General features: G+C 41.3%; 1 protein-coding gene across 1 annotated transcript in view; it reads left to right on the top strand.

Moving 5' to 3' along the window:
- Window positions 1-5241: 5241 nt before the first annotated feature.
- Spata16 (spermatogenesis associated 16) overlaps window positions 5242-21765 on the top strand; it is a 252045-nt gene continuing 235521 nt past the window's right edge. Inside the window, exon 1 of the mRNA XM_050142057.1 lies at window positions 5242-5856. Within this exon, the coding sequence (XP_049998014.1) occupies window positions 5242-5856 (615 nt within the window). The remainder of the gene's footprint in view (window positions 5857-21765) is intronic.

Here is a 21765-nt window from a genome sequence, read left to right as displayed (position 1 = left end):
ATAGAGAATAGAAGGGTACAAATGATCTGATCAGGAAAATGGGCCTCTAATTAGGGAGAGAGAAATACAGAAGGAGGAGGAGGGGGAGGAAGAGGAAGAGGAGGAGGAGGGAAGCCTGTAAAATTTCAGCAAGATGTTTTTAAAAGTCATAAGAAATCATATTATTAGCTACCTAAAAGTACCTATCACATATAAGTCAGTGCATAAATATGCATGTATAGTTTAAGTGAAATTTCTCATCTGGATTGACAATGTTCCCTCCAGGAACTGAAAACTGCACAGCAACAACCCCATATCAGATATGAGAAGCCCTCCTTTGAATTGTTAGTCAGGGTTGTCCAAGAGATTTCTGGAACATTGCAGACTATTGCTATTGCTGTTGGCTGCCCCCACCCCCAGAGATGGAATAAAAGTCCCAATTGCTGAAGATATCACGTCTTGAGAAACAGGGCTCAGAGACGCCAGTGCTAGAACTGACATGATGCCTCCTCCCTGAGAGCTAACTTTCATGGCATTAGGAGAGACCATGCAGGGAGCAACCAACATTCCTATCCAGCTAGGATGCCTATGAACACAGCAAACAACATGGTGTGATAACTCAGGTTGCGGTAGCAGCATGCATACATGCTACTACTTGGAGGTAACTCACAGCTCTCTAATTGGACTTAAGACTCAACAAGAAAGAAATCTAGCCCAATACCCAGGGCTAGTGAAGTTATGATCTTGGAGGAGATCCTACCGTCACCAAGTAACTAAACCATCATAATCCCAAATTAAATTCTAAATATTTGTCTGCAACAGGTAGAGATTGTTACATAAATCCACAACCAATCAAAATGCAGAGTTATAGAGGCCAGACCCAGTCACGCATGTACAATGCAGCTCTGGCATCTAAGTCTCAAGGATCACTGGGCACCAGAGGTGGGGAGATCGTAAGAGCCAGAGGATCAGGGAGTTTGCTGTGAGACTGTGTCTCCTCACAATGTCAGAAGCTGCACCCATAAAGCCTCACCAACATTACTGCATCCACATGAACTGAACAAGGTCAAGAGCAATAGACGTGCCAACATGAGTGGAGGAAAGCCCACAAGGCTGTTTACACAGAGAGCTGCAAGGCAAGTAAGGAACACTGAGGGTGGAGAAACAGTCTTCAGGGAAGAGCACACTTGCTGATACAAACATATTCAGACTGAGCTCATTCAGACTGAGCGGTGATGTTTATATATTTAGGGATATTTACGTATATACATATGTGTATATATGATATGCAGCAATAATTGGTGAAAAGGAATTCATGGATTTGAAAGAGAAAAAGGAGGGGTATATGGAAGGTTTTGGAAGAAGGAAAGGAAAGGGGGAAATGACATATTTTCAAAAATAAGAAATTACTAAAAGGACAAGGAAGGTTGAAAATTTTACTCCATAATAGAATTTTTGCCTTTAATAACTTTGATTGTTCCCCAGGTCTTAAAAATTTCCATGTGGGAGATTATTTCTCTTGCATTTAGTATTCCATAATTGCCAATAGTTCTTTGTATACGTTGAGACTTCCTGGCTTTTCAAATTTTTCCATCCATATTAGTGTGTCTATTGCTGTCCTTGGCCAGCTCATGTTTGGGTGATCATGTTCGTAAGACACTGTAGGTGTGGCTTCTGACATTTGCAGAAGACACAATCTCATGGCAAACCCTGCTCCCCTGGCTCTTACAATCGTTCCACCTCCTCTCCTGCAATGATCAAGAGGACCAGGATTTTGAAGGAGAGAAAAGAGAGATAAAAAAGAGAAATCAAATGGCAGAAGGAAGGGAACTGAAGGCGGTATATCATCATCTCAGAATGCAAAAGAATCTTTTATTAGGTTCCAGCTTTATTTTCTCTAGGTGCCTGTAACCTAGTCTTTGTTTTACAGCATATGTTTTGACCTACATTTTTTGAACAACTTTGTGCAGAACATTGTGCTAATGTCTGAGTAAGCAGAGAATGACTCTGCTTTTAGACAGCTTTTGGGAAGAAGTCAGCCATGCATACATAACCGATCTGCTTGGGGAAGACAGAGAGTGGGTTAGGACAGGTAAATGAGGTAGGAACATGATGGGAAAGTCCTAGCAGGCGGTCTGAAAATGAGCATCTTCTGGAATTAGCAGAGTGCTCATCTCAAGTTCAATGAGTAGGAAATAAGGGCAGTGTGTAAGGTTACGGGGAGAAGACCTTTTACAAGGTCTTTACAGCACACACCTTCCCTGCAGTTCTGTAAGCACTGGAAATGCTACAAGCAGTCCCAAAGCTCTTCTCCCGAGCACCACAGCTTTTCTAAGGAGCATCGTCTACTTCTAAAATTAAAGACACTTCCCCAACTGGCCCTACTCTTTCAGATTGTCAATTTAAGGATACATGTTGACATTCAGGACTGAATTCTGTGTTGAGGACAAGGGACTTATATTTCTTGTTTCTTGAACAAGCTTGAAATGACTGACCTTTCAGATATCTGGATGTTAAAGGTTTTTTTCATCTGTTCAATACCTCTGAATACTCTGTGAGCAGCGCTGCCTGCTTTCTGCCCGCCCGCTACTATTGTTTCTCTGAATCTATTGGGGCATTTAAAAGGATGATTTCTGTAGAAAGGCTTAAGGGTCACCGCAGAAGCACTCTAAAGCCTCAGTCATAGGAAAAAAGAAAAAACCAGTAAAACCTTTCATCTTGCCCTGAGAAAAAGGCACGTCTTGGGGCCAGGTGGGAAGAGACTAGGGGAAACGAGGAGAAGGTGAAATATGAAGACAGTGGAGGAAGGAGAAACAATCTCCCTTCAGGAGAAGCAATTCCAAAGATGGTTATGAATTACATGTTGAAGATATGACGTCAACACTGGTAAGACAGGCAGTGTTGCTGTAGATGCCAAAGTGTTATGGCAACCAACTACGGACACGCTGATACGTTTCAGCTTCAGTGCTTGGTGTAAACAGCTGAGATAAGATACCCGAGAGAAATTCTTGGAACAGCTCACCTACCAACATTGATTGTTCATATTTATATATAGTCTAGTATGAGAACGAATCTCACCAGCAGCTATTTTGAGTATCAGGAAGATTTCAAAAGCTGTACCTGTTACTAAAAACATTCCTGACATAGATGTTTGTCTGGGAATCCACCCACTAAGGATCCCAACTAAAGCCCTGAAACTATTTTCACTCGACCCAAATCCTTCATGGTACAAGAACAGAGTGATGGCTGGCACTGTCTTCGTCTCTGCCTTAGGTAGACTACTACAAGATGTGCCTTGGTCAAAGGGAAGTGGTGGTGCTGGACCTGAGATTCACTGCTGTGCACCTCCCCCTTAGGAAGAACTAGAGCTTAACTTGGAAAAGACTGTAGTCTTTCAGAAATTAATTCTGTCAATAAAATTTTGCCAGGCAATCATGACTCTAGTGTTTAACTTTTGATCACTAACACCCAAGGCAATTATTATTAGAATTAGATATTTCTGTGTGTGTGTGTGTGTGTATACCTGTGTGCAGGTGAACATAGAAGGTCAGAGAGAAATGGTGGCTGTCTTCCTCTGTCAGTCCCCATCTTATTTATTTTTTAAGACAGTCTCTTACTGAGCCGGAAGCTCAATGTTTTCATTAGGACAGCTGGCCAGCAAGCTCCTTGGGTTTTCCTGGCTCTGTCCCAAAGCAGTGGGTTACAGGCTCACATAGCCATGCTTGACTTTCATGTGGATGCTGGAGACTTGAACTCAGAACCGCTTGCTTTCACGGTAATTTCTCTTATCGATATGGTCTTTCTTATGAGGTGATAAAACTGTCATGGTGCCTTCTGTAATATCTCATGTATAATGTAAACCTTTTTTGTAACAACTACTTACAAAGGTAGGGAAAGGAAAAAATTTTAACCTCAAATGTTAAAGCACAGTTTTGTGTTGTGTGTGCACTTTTTTCCTTTAGGTTGATTTGGGTCTCTGTTCATGATGTTTCAAAGGTTCTCTGTAGCCAAACTGCTGTCTCTCAAATAGACAAAGGAAAGCTATCAATATTAGCAAAATAATAGGCTTGAAAAAGCTTCTCAAGTATTTTCCCTTAGTAGGTTAAAAGAAACATGTGAGATTTTTATCTCATTGTCTCTTATTAACATAGCTGTGCTCTGGCTATTTTCTTGTCTCTTTGTGTCTGATATAAATATACATTATCCTTCCATAATACATATATAGGCCATAGCTCTATTCAAACACAACATGGCATGGAGGAAAGACTCTAAGCAGCGAGTTAGTGAGTACTAGTGGTTGGTTCTGCTGGAAGCAGTACTGTGCGCATGGAGAAGCACCGCCCCCCCACACACACACACTGCCACCCTTAAATTCTTTGTAAAAGAAGGGAAAAGTTTGTGCTCAGTACAGACTTTGATTAAGTCAGAAAATCATATAAGATAGGAACCAACTATAGCCAGTAACGACTACATTTTAGAGCATTTTCTATTTTTCAGCAAATCTAGAAGCAGAGTTAGCATCAACAATTCTCTGGAACAGGACTGATGAGTGTGGTGAGCACCAGTGCGCTGTGAAACCGCCTCATACTGTGAAGCACCTTAGCGTCAATACTGCAGAACCAGCAGGCAACCGACTCTAGGGGAACATGTGGCTCAGAGTCGCTGGCAACTCAAGGTCACTTTCTTCTAGTCTGAAGCCTGTGTTAAAGAACAGCTGTCTTTAAAGGTGCTTCAGTGTGAGGCTTTTGTTACTAATAGAGTAAGCATGTGAAGGAAACACTGTGCTCACATCTCTGGAAGCTTTACAGAAGAAGTGGGTTTGCTTTCTGCTTCCAATCCACCATGCAGTTAGCAGTGGGCTTTGAGATGAGTTCGAGATCGCCTACCTTTCTGAGGAAATTAATATAGAAATGGACTTTTTAAAACTTTTTGTCTTTTATGATGATTTATAAGATTTTTCTATCCAGTGGCTTTGGGCTTCTCATAAAACGGTTCATTCAGTGCTGTTCATCTGTAAATTATTTTTTCAGACATCTAGATGTGGTTTGAGGAGTCCTAACCTTAGTGAGCTTTGTGACTGAAGCATCAGTGGTCTGGGAGGATGACCAGTGGATGGTACAAATGCAATTGATTCAAGTAAAAATTACCTATGATGAGTAAAGCAGTATTTGAAATGCAGCGAATCTAAACCACTGGGGGTTCAAAATAGTTGTCTGACTGGCTTCCCCCCTTCTCTCCCCTGCAGGAGTCAGGGATGCACTGATGGATTCCAGCAAGAGTAGGAATGTGGAGACTACGGTAAGGAGGATCTACCGTGACCTGCTTACTCCAAAGATGAATGCAAGCAAGAAAATGTCCATCTTAACAAACTCACCCACCAGCCTGGAAGTGGCACCCGAAATCAAGAAGAGCTGTGGAGAAAAGCAAACAGAAATCACAGCTGAGAGAGTAAAACTCACAAAAGGCATCAAAGAGAAACAAAGCAATGAGTCAGAGAAAGTGACCCTTAAACGGAAGGCTGAAGGGGAAGAAAAGCTGGCTGGAAAGAAGGAGGCGAAGATAATGGAACATGACAATCAGCTAGTCACCAACATTCCTCTGCCTCACATCCCTTTAAAGAACATAATGGATGTCGAAATGAAGCTTGTCTATGTTGACGAAGAGGATGTGAGCTATGAATTTGCCCAGCCCTACATGTGTGCTGCGCTTCAGACAACAGGCCAGACTGCCACCACGATGCCACCAGAAAGTGCACAGAATCTCACCACCGTGCCACAGATTGACAAATGGCTTCAGGTAGCATTAAAAGATGCCAGCTCTTGCTATAGACAGAAGAAATATGCCGTGGCCGCCGGGCAGTTCAGAACGGCCCTTGAGGTATGAGACTAAACACAGTATAGATGAACAGGGCTATGAAATGAAAAGTTGCAATTACACCAAGGGGTTCTAATCCCAAAGTAGTGAGCAGTGGTCATGGGTGAGAAATATTGAATGCCAGAATCAAGAGTTCCAAAGTTATAGGAAGAAGGTAAGATGTGTCTTTGGTTACTATGCCTGAATGCTCTTCTGCTTACAAACCCAGAAGCAAATGGCAGAATATATACAAATGTGGTTGGTTTGGTAATTTGGGTATATACCTATAAAACCTATGGAGTGTCAGTACAGGGTTAGTGTGCTAAATATATCCTTTCTAAATGCAGGCCTTCCAAGAATCCATAAGTCGTCCCCTTTTTTCTAGTCTCTGTGAGAAAACCCTTAGTTCACATGCAATACTTAATATAAACAACACAATTTTCCTTAAAGTGAGCTTTACTTAAAATACCCTTCCCATTCCAACAAGCTTTATGACTGTTGTTATGCCGTCTGCAAACAGGTGAAGTTTGTCTCCTTCATTGAATTAAGAAGTTGCTAGTAGATGGAAATCAACCCAAAAATCATTGTTAAACACAGAATAAGTCATGAGAAGAAGTGTGTGGTCTGACTCATTAAGCATTTGGAATGAGTAAATGTCACATCTAGAAATCCCAATGGCCTAGCACAATTGGTGTCTGTGTATTTCAATAATTACAAAAGAATTCTCAGTGAATTTTAGATACGGCTGCTGAGCAGGAAGACTTCAAAGGTGGGTGAAAGAAAGTGTGATTCCTTTGCCTTTTCATCTTAAAGGGATGGGTACAGTAATAGGATACGAATGTGGCATCAAGGAAAACCTGACCCTCCATGAGGGCCAGAGAGAGGCCTGGAGTTAAATGTAAGGTGATGAGGTATACATTTACAGAGTAAAATTTTCCACCATTGCTGACATGGTAAATCTATAAAGAATTACTGGTAGGAATTAATGAGCAGTGTTTTCTCTAAATATTTCAAAAGGAACTGAGCACAGACACACACATTCCCAAATAGATATGAAGTGATACAGGAGCACACAGACAGCTCATCTCTTCTCATAAAGGTCATCCTCACCCCGAATGGAAGTGGGATGTACCATGTAAAGCTCGGGGATGCTATTTCTATAAACCGTTATTGTAATTGTAAGTGCTGGAAGACTGGGCTACCCACCAGGCTCTAGAACCTCACCTCTACTTTGAGCTATTCCAGCCCCCAGTTCTTCGGCCAAGGAAGACTCCATGTAGACACCACACATTTCTGCAAGGAAATTTTTGCAAATGTGTGTTGGTGTTTGCTCTACTAAGTATATTCCTTATGGGGGAGGGTAGGAAGAAAAGATTGCATTTTTCAATGAAAAGATACACATAAATAAGAAATTGTGCTGTAAAACTTCAAGTTAAGAATATATAAGAGAGCAGGAGATATCAATATAAACTAGAAAAATATCTACTTATTCCTAAAACCCAGAGTTCATAGTGCTACAAATCCGGGTGAAGATTTAATGACCTAAAGTGTGTTTGTGCTGAAAACTGCCTCTCTCTCTCTCTCTCTCTCTCTCTCTCTCTCTCTCTCTCTCTCTCTCTCTCTCTCTCTCTCCCTCCCTCCCCCCCTCCCTCATCCTCCCCCTTCTCTCTCACTCTGCATTCTCTTCCCCCACCCCCTCCCCAACTTTTCTTCCTCTCCTTTCCCATTTCTCTCTCCCCTGGATTTTAGGGAAGCTTTGGATGCTGACACTAATTACCAGTAATTAACAAAGGTAATTATTTTGAGACCAAAACTTTAGCTTAGACATCTGGCCTAGCTTTTGTTTCATTACCTTGGGAGTTAACTTTGAAATCTTCTCTAGAATGTCTCTTAATAAAGCAAAGCTACTGGGAATAGAACAGCTTCTTTGCTTCTTTACCCTTCTTCTCTTAAACTTCTAAATGCAATACTCCCTCAGAGTTCTCAAGTCATGTCATGCACCCTTTTCCTCACTGCTTGGTGTGGCTTTTAATCAAGGTAGGGCATAGGCAAGGTGAAATGACAACCATGACACTAGAGGGAAGGATATATTAGCAAATATCTGAGTTGTAAACTTGGGTAATATTTAACCAAAAATGGCAAAACTCTGAAATGGGTGTCTGGTGGAAGCTGGAGATGTTTGTCTCGTGGAAGCACATGTAGCCAATAGGATTGTCAGAGCACCAAAGTATAACAAAAGTCTCTTAAGAAGAAGGGACCTTATTATCCAAAATAGCTGTTCTTGCTATGCATTCTAGAAAACCAAAAGGAGAAAATAATTGAGAGAGACGCATGGTAGAAGCACCTGCCACAGTGCTGTGCCCAGCATCCCCACTGCTCTTCCACTGACCAGAATTTCATCAAGTAAGCACATAAGCTGCAGGAGAGCCTGGGAAAACACTGTTCCCGGCAGCTCTCCCCATGACAAGTTCTAGATATAGGAAGCAAGATAAATAAGGAGCCTCTCACCCCCTGAGTGCTTACTGTTGGAAACATATCGGGAGGCTTATAACAGGCTTGCTAAGTGAGTAGGACACAATCAGTTATGGGAGCCTACAGAGGCCAGATAGCTTGTGGTTGATGATAGGACCAGCAAATGAAATAGGAAACTGTGTTCTAGCCAAAACTCCTGAAGATTTGTAAATATTTATTGATTGGCATATTTTCCAATACATCTAATAATCCTTTTGAGGTGGTTTGAATAGGAATGCCCTATATATATTTGAATTCTTGGTCACTAGGGAGTGGAGCTACTTGACAGGGAATAGGAGGTGTGGCTTTGATGGAGAAAGTGTGTCACTGAGGATGGACTTCACTTTTAGGTTTCAAATACTCTAGCCAGGCCCAGTGCCTTTCTCTTCCTGCTGCCTTTGGATCTGGATGTAGAATTCTCAGCTACCACCTCTCAGCTACCTGTGTGGCACCATGTTTCCCAGCATTAGAATAATGAACTAAGCCTCTGAAACTGTAAGCCAGCCCCATGTAAATGCTTTCCTTCATAAGAAATGTGGTGGTCATGGTGTCTCTTCACAGCAATAGAACACTGGATAAGACACCTTTGTTTTTGAAAGTCACCACCAATAGAGAAACTTTATAATATTTTATGTAAAATAAAGTAGTATGCAAAGACTCAGAAGACAGGTTAACTCCTCAGAAGTGGCCAACTTTCAGTATTTCAGGAAATATCTGGTATTTATGTAAATGTGCTTGGAGAAGTAATTTGTGTGTGTGTGTGTTATTTTTGCCATGTAAACATGAACCGATTATGCAGATAAGATTAGTCCTTAAGTTTCATTCAAATCATTCATTATTCACTCTTGTATTTGTATTCATATCAGAAGTTGAGTCATTTAATCAAAAGGTAGAAACTGATGACAAAACACTAACTCTCATCATGTTCATTCCTGGATGCCATAGCCCTATAATCTGGGGGAGATAACTATAAATTCTGTCACTGGGGCCTATGAGACGATTCAACATTTCTTTTGGTAAAATTCTGAATACCTCAGTTTGATCCCTGAAACCCATAGTAAAAGAAGAGAACCAACTCCTGCAAGATGTCCTTGTCTTCAACTTGTGTGCCATGACACACTTATGTAATAATAAATGAAAATGTAAAAAAAAATCTACTCATTATCAAAATCATAGAACTTCCCTGAGTAAAGAAAGCCACAAGGTGGGTTTCATGTTATCACCCTTGTATATTAACAACTGAACACTACCATACAATAGCTAAAACATGCCACCCAAAACGTAGGAAAAAGATCTAGAAAGTGCAACATCCATGTTTCTCTTTCAGAAGACCTGAGTTTGATGGCAGCATCCATGTCAGTACTCACAACTGCTTGTAACTCCAGCTCCAGGGGATCAAACACGCTCTTCTGGGTCCTGCAGGCACCAACAAACAGACACAGACACACAAAAAAGATAAAAATATACATATATGTTATATATGTATATACAAATATTTATATATCTATAGATAGATGATAGATAGATAGATAGATAGATATACACACAAATATATATATTGAGGCACGGTTTCTCTGTCCTGGTTGTCCTGGAACTCTATTTGTAGACCAGGTTGGCATCGAACTCCTTTGCCTCCTGTGCTGGGATTAAAGGAGTATGCCACCACCATCCCACTATAAAAATATTTTTAAGTCAGAAAATATTAGTCAAACATTCTAAAAACATTCTCATGGGGTGTATAATTAATAACAATTACCAACATCCAAGAATATAGTTATCAGGGGATTTTTGCTACTTACAGGCAAAATGCTCAAAAGAAAAACAACAACAACAACAAATTATCCCAGACTCTAACTGTGTGACCTGCAACCTGATACCATGGCCTCCACCTTAATGGCAGGATTTTAGTCATTCCAAAGCTTCCAGCTTCTGAACTAGAACAGGTCTGTGGGTGCCCTTTCAGATTTACAGCTTCAAACAGCTCCTTTTGAAGACAGCCCTAGGAAACAAGACTTGTCCTCCCCAAGTGAGGCTGTCAGTTGTGACTGGAACACACAGGAAGGGGCTCCTGGGCACTAACCTTTTCTGTCTCAATGCCATCACTAACCTTATTGTTAAGTAATTATTCACTTCAAAGAGCTTGTTCAGTGTGTTGGGTGCTGTGTTTTATATGTTTTATATTCTGGGATATTTTCACTCACTCTTTCATTTTGTTCCCCAAACAAGCCATGACATAGGGTGCTATGTTGCTGTCACCGCTCATGAGAAAGTCAAGTGGCAACCGGTTAAATGACCTGCTCATGGGTCTCCTGCTAAAAAACTGTGGAGCCCCGCGTTCAGGGCTCACCAGCTTAGCCACTGTCTGTGCTGCTGAGTGTACACTGGCTGGAAATAGAAGATACCAGTGGGTTCCAGAACTGCAGAGTTGGAAACTCCATTTAGGCAAATCCCAGGTGGCACTGAGCACACAAGGACTCAAGAGCACTATGTTTGAGTGCGCCTGACTGGATCATTTACTGTAATAAATTGCATGGGTGTTGAGCATCCCCCCATAGGCCTGTGTGCGAAAGGCTTGGACCCAAGGTAACACTTCAGAAAGTGAGTACCATTAGGAGGAGTAGCAAGAGATGTTGGCTCCTGAAGATGTGTTTGAAGGAGCTGATGGAAGCCCCGGCTCTTCCTTTCTCTTTACCTTCCAGATCATGGTGCGCATGATTTTGTGGAGCAGTTATTTCTGCCATGATATGTGTATGCCACTATACCTCAAGTCTAAAATGGGTCAACCAATCATAAACTAGGACTTTCAAAATTGTGAAGCATAGCAACTTTTCTTTATAGTTTGAATATCTCAAGAGTTGCGTTGCAGTGACAAAAAGGAAACTTATTGCCTCTGGTTACCATGCTATAGCTTCTTCTCTAGTAGTCTTCCATGTCTTCTATGCCCAACAGTTGACCTGGGAAAATGACTTTCCATTTGAGCAGTTGTTTCAATACCAGTGGTTCAGAAACTGGGGATTTCCCAATTTATAAATGGGGTACAGATCTAAAGAGAGAATTCTCAACAGAAGAATCTCAAATGACCAAATGACACTTTAGGAATTGTTCAACATCCTTAGTCATCAGGGAAATGCAAATCAAAATAACTGTGAGATATCATCTTACACCTGTCAGAATGGCTAAGACCAAAAGCGCCAATGATATTTTATGCTGGATAGGATGTGGAGTCAGGGGTACATTCCTTCATTGCTGGTCAGAGTGCAAACTTGTACAACCACTTTGGAAATCAGTATGATGGCTTCTCAGAAAATTGGGAATAAATCTACTGCAAGACCCAGCAATACAACTCTTGGGCATGTACCCAAAGGATGCACATTCATACCACAAGGACATTTGTTCAACCGTGTTCATAGCAGCATTATTCAAAATAGTCGGAACTGAAGAATGGATAAAGAATATGTGATACACATACACAATCATACACAATGGAGTACTACTCAGTGGGGAATAAAACCAATGACATCTGGAAATTCTCAGGCAAGGATGGAACTAGAAAAACCATCCTGAGTGAGGTAACCCAGACCCATAAAGACAATCACTTGTGTACTCATAAGTGGATATTAGACATAAAACAGAGGACAACCAGTCTGTAGTCCACAACCCCAGAGAAGCTAGGTAACAAGAAGAACCCTAAGAGAGGCATTCATGGATCCCCCTGGGAAAGGGAAATAGACAAGACCTCCTGAGAAAACTGGGAGTGAGGGTGGGTGGAGAAGAAAGGGTGGGAGAGGAGAGGGAAAGAGAGGAAGAGTGATAATATAAGCCAAGGAGGCAAGACCACGATGGGAATACCCACACAAACAGCTGGCCTGAGCTACTGGGAGCTCACTGACTCCAGACTGACAGTGGGAGAACCTGCAGAGAACCAAACTAGGTCCTCTGAATGTGGGTGACAGTTGTGTGGCTTGGACAGTCTGCGGGGTCATGGGCAGTGAGACGAGGATTTATCCTAAGAGTTTGAACTAGCTTTTTGGAACCCATTCTCTTTGGTAGGATATTTTGCTCAGCCTAAATATAGGGGAAAGGGCCTTGGTCCTGCCTCAAAAATGCTGTGTCAGACTTTGTTGACTCCCCATGGGAAGACTTACCCTCTCTAAGGAGTGGATGGGGAGGGGGTTGGAAGGAAGGTGGGGAAGGGATTGGGAACTGGGATAGTTATGTAAAATGAGAAAAAAATCTTTTTTAAAAATATTTAAAAATACAAAAAAAATACTGAAGATTTCAAGCATCTGTAAAAATATAAATTTCTCAGGGATGTTTTAGTGAGGGTTTCTGCTGCTGTGATGAACACCACAACCAAAAGCATCATGGAGAAAGGTCTCATTTCAGTTTACAGCCCTCAGCTTCTGCTCCATCACTGAGGGAAGTCAAGGCAGCAAGTCAAGCAGGAACCTGCAGGCAAAAAATGAAGCTGAAGCCATGAACGAGTGCTCCAAACTGGCTTGCCTGCCGAGGCTTGTTCAGCCTATTTTGTTTTATACCCAAGACCACCTTCTCAAGGGTGGCCCAGCATGAGCCCTTCCACATCATTCAACACTCAAAAGAGTACACTCCAGATTTGCCTCCAGGCCGTCTTAGAGAGGCATTTACTCAGCTGAAGCTCCTTTGATCAGATGACTGTAACTTGTGTCAAGCTGACAGAAACCAGCACCCAGGACCGTGGGCAGAAGTGTGAAAGAGTGGGCACTGCATCTCTGTCAGGCAAGAACAGTACAAACCTTCCCATCGGAATGTCACAAGGATGCAGCAGCTCAACACCCCCCCCCAAAAAAAAATAAAAAATTAAAAAGTTAGAATAGAAGGAACATGGAAAGGTCATACTAAGTAGATTATAGTGTAATTTCATAGAAAGTTCACTAAGTTGCCTGTTTCTTATTTCTCTTTGGATTAGTAAAGCCTGGGTCTGAGAACCATCTTTTGGGAATCATTGTTCTAGAACACATTTCCCTTATGGTAAACGTTAGGTCTGCAGGACGATGGAGTCTGTACCAGGCCTTCTGATGAGATTACTTCTAGTGTAATGGAATTTGGTAGGAGGCAGGTCCATTTTGGAGCCCATTCAAGGGGGTTTATTTAATGAAGTAGGAAAAATATCTCATTATAGGGCAGCCTCACCTATAATTGCTCTACTGAGAATAATTCTGTAGCACGTCTCTAGGGCCTCACAATGTGGATATCCCAGAAAGCTTAATTTAAATGGATTCTAGCACAGTATTGCTTTGTGCAGTAGAATCAGGTTCTGAGTACCTGGGCTGTTGTATTACACAGCTCTGGGTTCCTTCCTGCTTTCAGTTCCTAGTTCTTTTTTATTGTTTTTAATTAGCATACAAAGATATCAGATTTACTATTATATTCTCACAGATCACTATACCTTATTCTTATAGCTACCCACTAACTTCCTGTTCCTCATCCTTCTCTCTTCTATATGGACTGTTTCTCCCACTATTAATCCCCCTTTACTTTTATTCTTTCGTATATATTCCATATATATAACCTTTTCTTATACGCCCTCCATATAGACCTCCTCTTCCTCCTTCATAGAACCCATTCTATTTTTATGTCCTACACACACACACACACACACACAAATCTAAATTCTGCATGTAAGAGAAAATGTGGTATTTGTCATTCTGAGTCTGGCTTATTTTGCTTAACCTGCAATTCTATCAATTTTTCTGAAAATGCTGTATAAAGTCATAAATATAGACACAGATAGATAGGTAGATGATAGATAGATAGATAGATAGATAGATAGATAGATAGATAGATAGATACTAGGTAGATGAGAGAGAGAGAGAGAGAGAGAGAGAGAGAGAGAGAGAGATTCTTTATCCTGTAGGTGGACATGTGTAGGCTGGTTCCTAATGTTGGCAGTGGTGACTAGGGTAGTAATAAGTATCGACGTGAAAGTATGTGTGTAGTATGTTGACTTAGAGTCCTTCAAGTACATACCCAAGAGAAGTATACTTAGATCATAAAATCTTTACATTTGGACTTTTTAAGAACCCTTCATACTGATTTCCATAATCACTGGACTAGAATGAATCCACACAGTACTCTTCTTCCTCAACTTCCTCACAAGAAGGAGAGCAAACATTTGCTATTTGCTCATCTGAGTAGTGGCATTTAGGATCTTACAAGAATTCAAAAAGCTAAATAACTAAGGAAAACACTCAGTAAGTGGGCTAAAGAATCAAATTGACAGTTCTCAAAGGAAAAAATTAGAATGGCTAATAAATATTTTCAAATGTGTTCAACATAACTAACCCTCAAGGGAATGCAAAATCAGGCTGCCTTGAGGTCCCATCTTACCCCAGTCAGAAAGTCTTCTGTCAAGAAAACCAGGGTACATGGGGCAACCTGCAAGGTAGAGCATGGCCCTAAACTCTTTTCCAGTTCAAGACACTCACATTCAAATCCACCACCACAGTACCTCCTTAAACTAGCTATTCACACCCCCTTTTAGAGATGACAAAACTGATGCTTTCCAAAGCAAAGCAGGTTCCTTAAGGCGCCACACCCAGTCTGCAGCAGGACTCTTCATGCCCCAAATTCTTCCCTCTTCCCAGCAGAAGGTATGTAGATGTTGTATAGGGATATTGTTTAAAATGCCTCTTGGACATGCTAGATGACGCACCAGAGGCCTCACTTCAGAGTAAGTTCCCAGATATTGGCAATGCTGTTGCTCCAGCAGCAATCCTGAGTGGGAAGGGCTATGCCCAGCCAGCAGTTGGTTGTTGGGTGGCTGTCATCATTCCTTGGGCATGTCACCAGGAAACTGTTCTGTACCCTGACCTTCACAGCTCTAGGCAGCCACCAAAGTGCTGTAATGAACATGATGCTGGGTTTGGAGTCAGATTTTCTGTCTGATGCTGTCCTGTGCCGTGGTGTGATCAAATTTCTTTACTCTTTAGAATCAGAAAGGTAGAAATGACAAGATCTTGTGGCCAAATTGCTATTATACAGGATGCCAGCAACTACTTAAATGAAATCAACAATGGAATCTCGTTTATGTACAAGTGATAACAGAACTCAACTTCCTCAGTCTCACACAATGTGTTTGAAACCAAAAATTTAAAGCTCAGCATTCCAGCGGGCTTGTCCAGCTTCCTGTTAACATTGCTAATTTCCAGTCGTCTTCTTGGCTGATTCTCATTGAAAATGTGTGCTCTTAAAGCACCTGCCTAGGATGCAGACAGTGCTGGGTTTGGTCTTGAGAACCAGGAGACAAAAATTCTAATCTGCTTTTAATTATATTTATAATGGTTCAAACAATAACCCAAATAATGCATTGTTCTCTACTGTATTCTCTTTTCTGGAAGGAGCGGTCTACATCGAAGACAAATGATTAGCTGGTGGTTACAAAATATCAGCCTTCTCTTAGATACACAAATCAGGAAGCCAGAAATGGTTTATTTTCTCTCGGTTGCCAGGTATAAACTGTTGAACTTTGTACATTCAAGATTAGACATTTCAGTTTTTGATTGTTGCTGGCTTTGTTCATCTGTAACCAGTAAGCATTTGTGATTTAGGACCCTAGAAAACGTGTTTAAAAAAAATTCATGGCAGAAAAAATCATAACATGTACTTCTCTTAACTTCAAATATAAAATAATAAAACTGGATGATTTTCTTTTCTTCTTGCTTATTTTTCTATTCACTGAGTTTTTTTCTCTGACAATATTATAAATGTATACACCACACCCTGATCACCTCACCCTACTTCTCTCTCCTCCCACCTATATTATACATGCATACACTACACACTGATTGCCTCACCCCTACCCTTGCCTCTCTCCTCTCACCTACAATATTATACATGCATACACTACACCCTGATCGCCTCACCCCTACTTCTCCTCTCTCCTCCCACTTACAATATTGTACATGCATATACTACACCCTGATCACTTCACCCCTACCTCTCCTCTCTCCTCCCACCTACAATATTATACATGCATACACTACACCCTGACCCCCTCACCCCTACCCTTTCCTCTCTCCTCCCACCTACAATATTGTATGTGCATACTCTACACCCTGATCACCTCACTCCAGCTCTACTCTCTCCTCCCAATTCTCCCCTCCCCTCTTCCCCACACATTTCTCTCTCATGTTCCTGTCTGTCTTGTTTTGTGACCCACAGGAGTTAGCCTGCCACATCATTGTGAACACGAGCTTGCAGTTATCCATTAGAGCCTATTGGACCCAGAAGTGGGGACTCACCTGAAGGCAAGGATTACCCCAACCCCAGAATCTACCAGTAGCCCACAGTGCTAGTTCAGTAGTAAGGGGAAGGTGCTCTTTCCTCCACGAGTGAGTGACTGTTGACAAACGCACTCTTACAGGCCCAGTGTATGTGTGCGTAACCACAGCTCCTTTGAGTTCACAGCTGTAGGGAAAGGATTGCCTTCATAGCCCTGTTGTTTGCCTTCTAACCTGTGCTTTCTTCTGACCCCCTCTTCCACCATATTCTCTAAGCTTTAAACGGAGGAATAAAACTGTGTTTAAGGCTGGCCCCTCCACAGCACTAATTTTCGACTTCTTGGACAATAATCTGCATTCCTTGCTGTTCAATGCAAAGAGAGCGCTCTCTGATTAAGGCTGAGGGTAGTTTTTGTCTATGGGTATAAACAAATATTTAGAAGGCAGTTTGATGCTATGGCAATTTAGTTAAACAACAGCGGTAAGCTATCCCATTAAACCTATAACCTCCCCAGGGATGCACTGTTGAACAGGCTTGCAATGCTAGGCATGGATTGTCTCCTGTGGAAACAGGTTTCGAATGTAGTCAGAGGGTGGCTGATAGTCCCACAAAAGGCGTGCCGGTGCTGCACGGAATAGGCACATCCTGTCTGGTAGGCTGGTTTTATAGCTCTTAAGATTCACAGGAAAAGAATGGGTCTTTTCTTAAATAATTAGGCACTAATCAAAATAGGTCTCTAGGAAAAAATCAAAATTTGCAAATATAAATAAAAGGGGTTTTCTAACACCACTTATATTTTTATGACCACTCCCTGAGGAAGGAGAATGCGGATGCAGGAATAGAGATCTGTCACTCAATGCCAAGACCAGATTCATATTTCTGGGTTATGTGGTTTTCTGTTTTGTTGTTGTTATTCAATGTTCATTGCTTATATTTTAAAAACAGTTCCCTCCAAAATGTCACCTTTAGGTGGACGTGCAGAAAGACTGTGTACACATAGACTAATAATATAGTTACTTCTGGTGATTGTCATTTCTCCCAATGGAACCACAAAGATTAAAACACTTAAGGTATGTAGAGAACAGTTTGTCCTTGCTTAAGGAAAAAAATCATACAAGAGACTGAGTATTATTATCCAGAATGGGAAGTGTAACAGGGCTTTGATTTGACACAGGAGAAGCTTTGCTCCCACATAAACCAGGTTCCACCACCCCTTACCCTCTAACTGTCCTGACTCCTAGCAAGCCTCCCTCTATTGTCCACACAGATGCTTTGGACATAACAAGTAAGGAACAGAAACTCCCTGTTGGTATTTGGTGTCCACAGTGTGGGAGACAGAGCCAAGTGATGCCCTCCAGATAGACGCTGGTTATCTCAGGAGAACCACGCTTTCTTGTTACTCCAGTGGAAGCAGAGTGCGCAAGCAGGTGAGATTAGTCCGTGTATAATTTTTGTCACTTTACAAATAAGAGAAGAACCATAGCCCATAGGAAAAGGCCACCAACCTCATTGTTCTTAATAGAACTACGATGCTCTGGAGATCTATTCAATGTATCTGGGTGCTATAAAGGAATCTAATACAAATGTGGAGGACCACAAATGAGACCTTATGCACCGATAATGTTAGCTCCAGGAGCAAAGTATCGACTGAATGACTAAATGTTGAAAAGCCACTAACTTGAATGACCATTAATTTATTCTCCTCTAACTCACTTACAATAGGTGCAACACATGGCAAACTTTTTAAAAAGAATTGATAGATGTACAAGCATCCAAAGACTATTTTTACAAGCATTCATAGGCAGAAATGGAAGTACACACCTGCCATCTCAGTACTTAACAAGTTGAGGATCAAAAATTTGAGGCCAAACAGAAACTGATGAAACTCTGCATGAAAACAAAACGAAGAATCAATTCATTTTTATATGATCATTGCACATGGCGCACATGTGCAGAAATGCCACAGTGAGCCACTCCCATGCAGCTTTGGGATTCTTCTCTGCAATTCCTGTGTGTAAACTCAGAAAATACTGAATTAAAATTTTAAAACATAATTAAATGACTTGAAAGATTCGCTGTTTGGAAGCCTATACTTAAAATAATGGCAAATGAATTCAGAAGCAAATTAATTTGCTTAATGACGCCTTCCCTATTAAATACCTAGAAATGGGTTGACACTCAACTCTGAAGAAAGGCTAGTTAGTCTCTCTGTCTGAAATATTAAAATCACCTCATGCCTGAACACCTCACAGGGATGCTTGATTGACCTGTCGGAAGCCGAGCGGGGTCTTTTTGATCAACACGGTCATTTCCATAGCTCACAGGGGCCAGTTTTGTTTGATTCAAGTGACAGCAAATGTTAAGTAATTTTAAAATATAGTTAACTCTGTGATTATTACAAATCCATTCCCTATCAGCTCAGCTACAGAATCCTTGCACAACCCTAAATTGTAATCACACTGATGATGCTCTCGGGATTACACATGCCTGAAAATTGATGATTCTCATGCAAATGCTAAATAGTGTCACCAAATACCACTCCCGTTGTTCAATTTTATTTTCCAAATTTATTGCAGGGCTATCAAAGCTACACAAAATGAAAAACAGCAATGCCCACTCTTTCTTCTTTCCTATGCCCCACTTCAGCCTCCCTTCCCAGTGCAACTCGGTGTTCAAGCAGACTCTTGCCAGGGCTGAGTAGAAGAAATCCGTGTTTCTTTGTCTCAGAAATGTAACATGGAGTACACTTGCTGGTTGCTCTTTGACTATGCTTTGTAGAAGAAAGTTAGCGGAAAATTTCCATTTCAATATTTAGTTATTTGTTTAGCTCCCCTGTCTCCTCATTTGACATTCACTAAGACAAGGGACACTTTATTTCTACCTAGGGGATGATTCTGTCCATGTCAGAGACTAAGATTTAGTTAGGTAGGGGGTGATATAAAAGGAAATGGATTTCATTGCAGGATCTCTGTGTGGTTTCCTGTTTGTATGCATTGTTATGGAAACCTAGAACACTGAACTCATATATATGTGGATGCCACCACCAAACATTATATCAAGAAATAAATAAACACCGGAGCATTGGTTTTGGTCAGTGGTGATAATGGTGATGACAATGAAATTATACCACGAAGTCAACCACAAATCATTTTTATAAATACTGCATTATTTAAGTAAGAATCCATCTTGAGTCCTGCTTTTCCATCATTTCTGCTCCCTAAACTCCTTTTGTGTCCTCCTTCCCAAATTTATGATTGCTTCAATTATTATTGTTGCATTTATACATATACACGAATATACATAAATATATTATACATGTTATATATAACATATAAGGCTTAAACGCGGCATAGGAGAGAAGATGCAGGTTTTTATGTAGGCTCTACAATAAATTTGGAAAATAGGATTGAATAGCAGGAGTGGTATTTGGTAACACTATCCAGTATTTGCATGATAACCATCAGCTTTTAGTTCCAACTGAGAGCATCATCAGTTTGATTACAGTTTAGGGTTGTGTGAGGATTCTGTAGCTGAACTGATAGGGATTTAATTTTCAACGATCACGGAGATAACCATATTTTAAAATTACATGTGTATAAACTGAGTCCATTTAACTTTGTTCATGTGTACCTGAGTCCAGCTAATTTCCTCTGATTGGACAACCTGTATGGGAGCTCCTTAGAGGAGACTGATTCTCCCTCCTTTAGCATTTACCACCAGTGGCTCTTTATCAGCAGTGGGACCATCCAGAATTTTCGGTGCCCGCATCGGAATGTCAATAGTTGTCATTATGTTAGTCTTGTTGGAAGTTCATAGATGCTACTCCCTGTCCTATACTCTTGCAGCACACATTCTGGGCTTCTGGCCCCTACACTGTTTCACACCCAGGCCCCAGATTCTCCCTGACCTTAGGTACAGAGGTTGTGTTGCAGATATGTCCATTGGGTTGGGGACCACACAATCACAGTTTCTCTGCATTTGACACATTGTGGATCTCTGTAATAGTCTCTGTCTATTAAATGAGCTTCTTAGATGATGGACAAGAGCTGCTCTCACGTGTGCACATAAGGATAAGAAGTTAGACTACAGGTGGAAATAATATTAGTTTGGAAAATGGCATTAATAGGTTCTTCTCTCAGGTCTATCACTTCTCTGGCCATGCTTACAATATCACTTATGTTTCCCTTCCTACTAATCAGACAGCTGCTGGTTACTCCGAGATAAAAGTGCCACTATTGTGCTTTTGTAAATATCTTGCCAGGCCAGTCATTGTTGCAGTTCACAGGCTTTATCCGTAGACAGGACTGCCAATGCTGCTCCTTCTCAGCAGTTTACAAAGCACATTCCACGACTCTAAGGGCCAGTTCTCAGAAAGGAGGCTTCCATGTCAGCTCCAGCCCTATTCCTACATGTCGTATTGTGTCTTCAGTAACAAGGCATGACCTTCAAGTTCTCAGAGGCAATCAAGGGCAATGCGAATAAACCGTATTGTTCTTAGGCTTCTCTCTACGCCTGGCATCAGGGTTCCCATTAAGTGAGTTATGAAGTAGCTTCTTTCTTGCTGCTTCCTTTCACCTTGTTGGATGACATATTAGTAAGAGGACATTCTACAACAGAGATTTGGATCTCAAGGTATTCAGAGTCAATCTCTAGACATAAATCTTGTCATGTTAATGCATTAGAAATCTCTGGCATATAGGTGAAGGAGATGACTCAGTGGATGAAACACTTACTGTGCCATCATGAGAACCTTTGTTTAATTCTTAGGACCAAGAGGAGAATCGCTGGAAGCTCTTGCTGCATCAGGCCTAGTAAAGTAGTTAAGGTTTCTATTGCTGTGAGGAGATATCATGACCATGGCGACGATGCTTATAAAGGAAAGCATCTCATTGGGGCTGGCTTACAGTTTAGTCCATTATCACCATGTATAGAAGCAAGGCAGCATGCAGGCAGACATGGTTCTGGAGAAGGAGCCGAGAGCTCTATACCTTGATCCACAGGCAGCAGAAGCAACTGTGTGTCACAGTAGGGATAACTTTAGCATATGAAACCCCAAAGCCTGCCTCAAGATACACTTTCTCCAACAAAGTCACACCTTCTAATAGTGCCACTCCCTGTGGGGTAATTTTTCTTTCAAACTGTCACACCTAGCATTCACAG

Source organism: Alexandromys fortis, unplaced genomic scaffold (genome assembly GCF_014885135.2).
Source record: "Alexandromys fortis isolate MF-2015 unplaced genomic scaffold, M_Fortis_MF-2015_v1.1 scaffold_41, whole genome shotgun sequence".
Classification (NCBI taxonomy): domain Eukaryota; kingdom Metazoa; phylum Chordata; class Mammalia; order Rodentia; family Cricetidae; genus Alexandromys; species Alexandromys fortis.
This window is presented reverse-complemented; position numbering and strand designations above follow the sequence as displayed.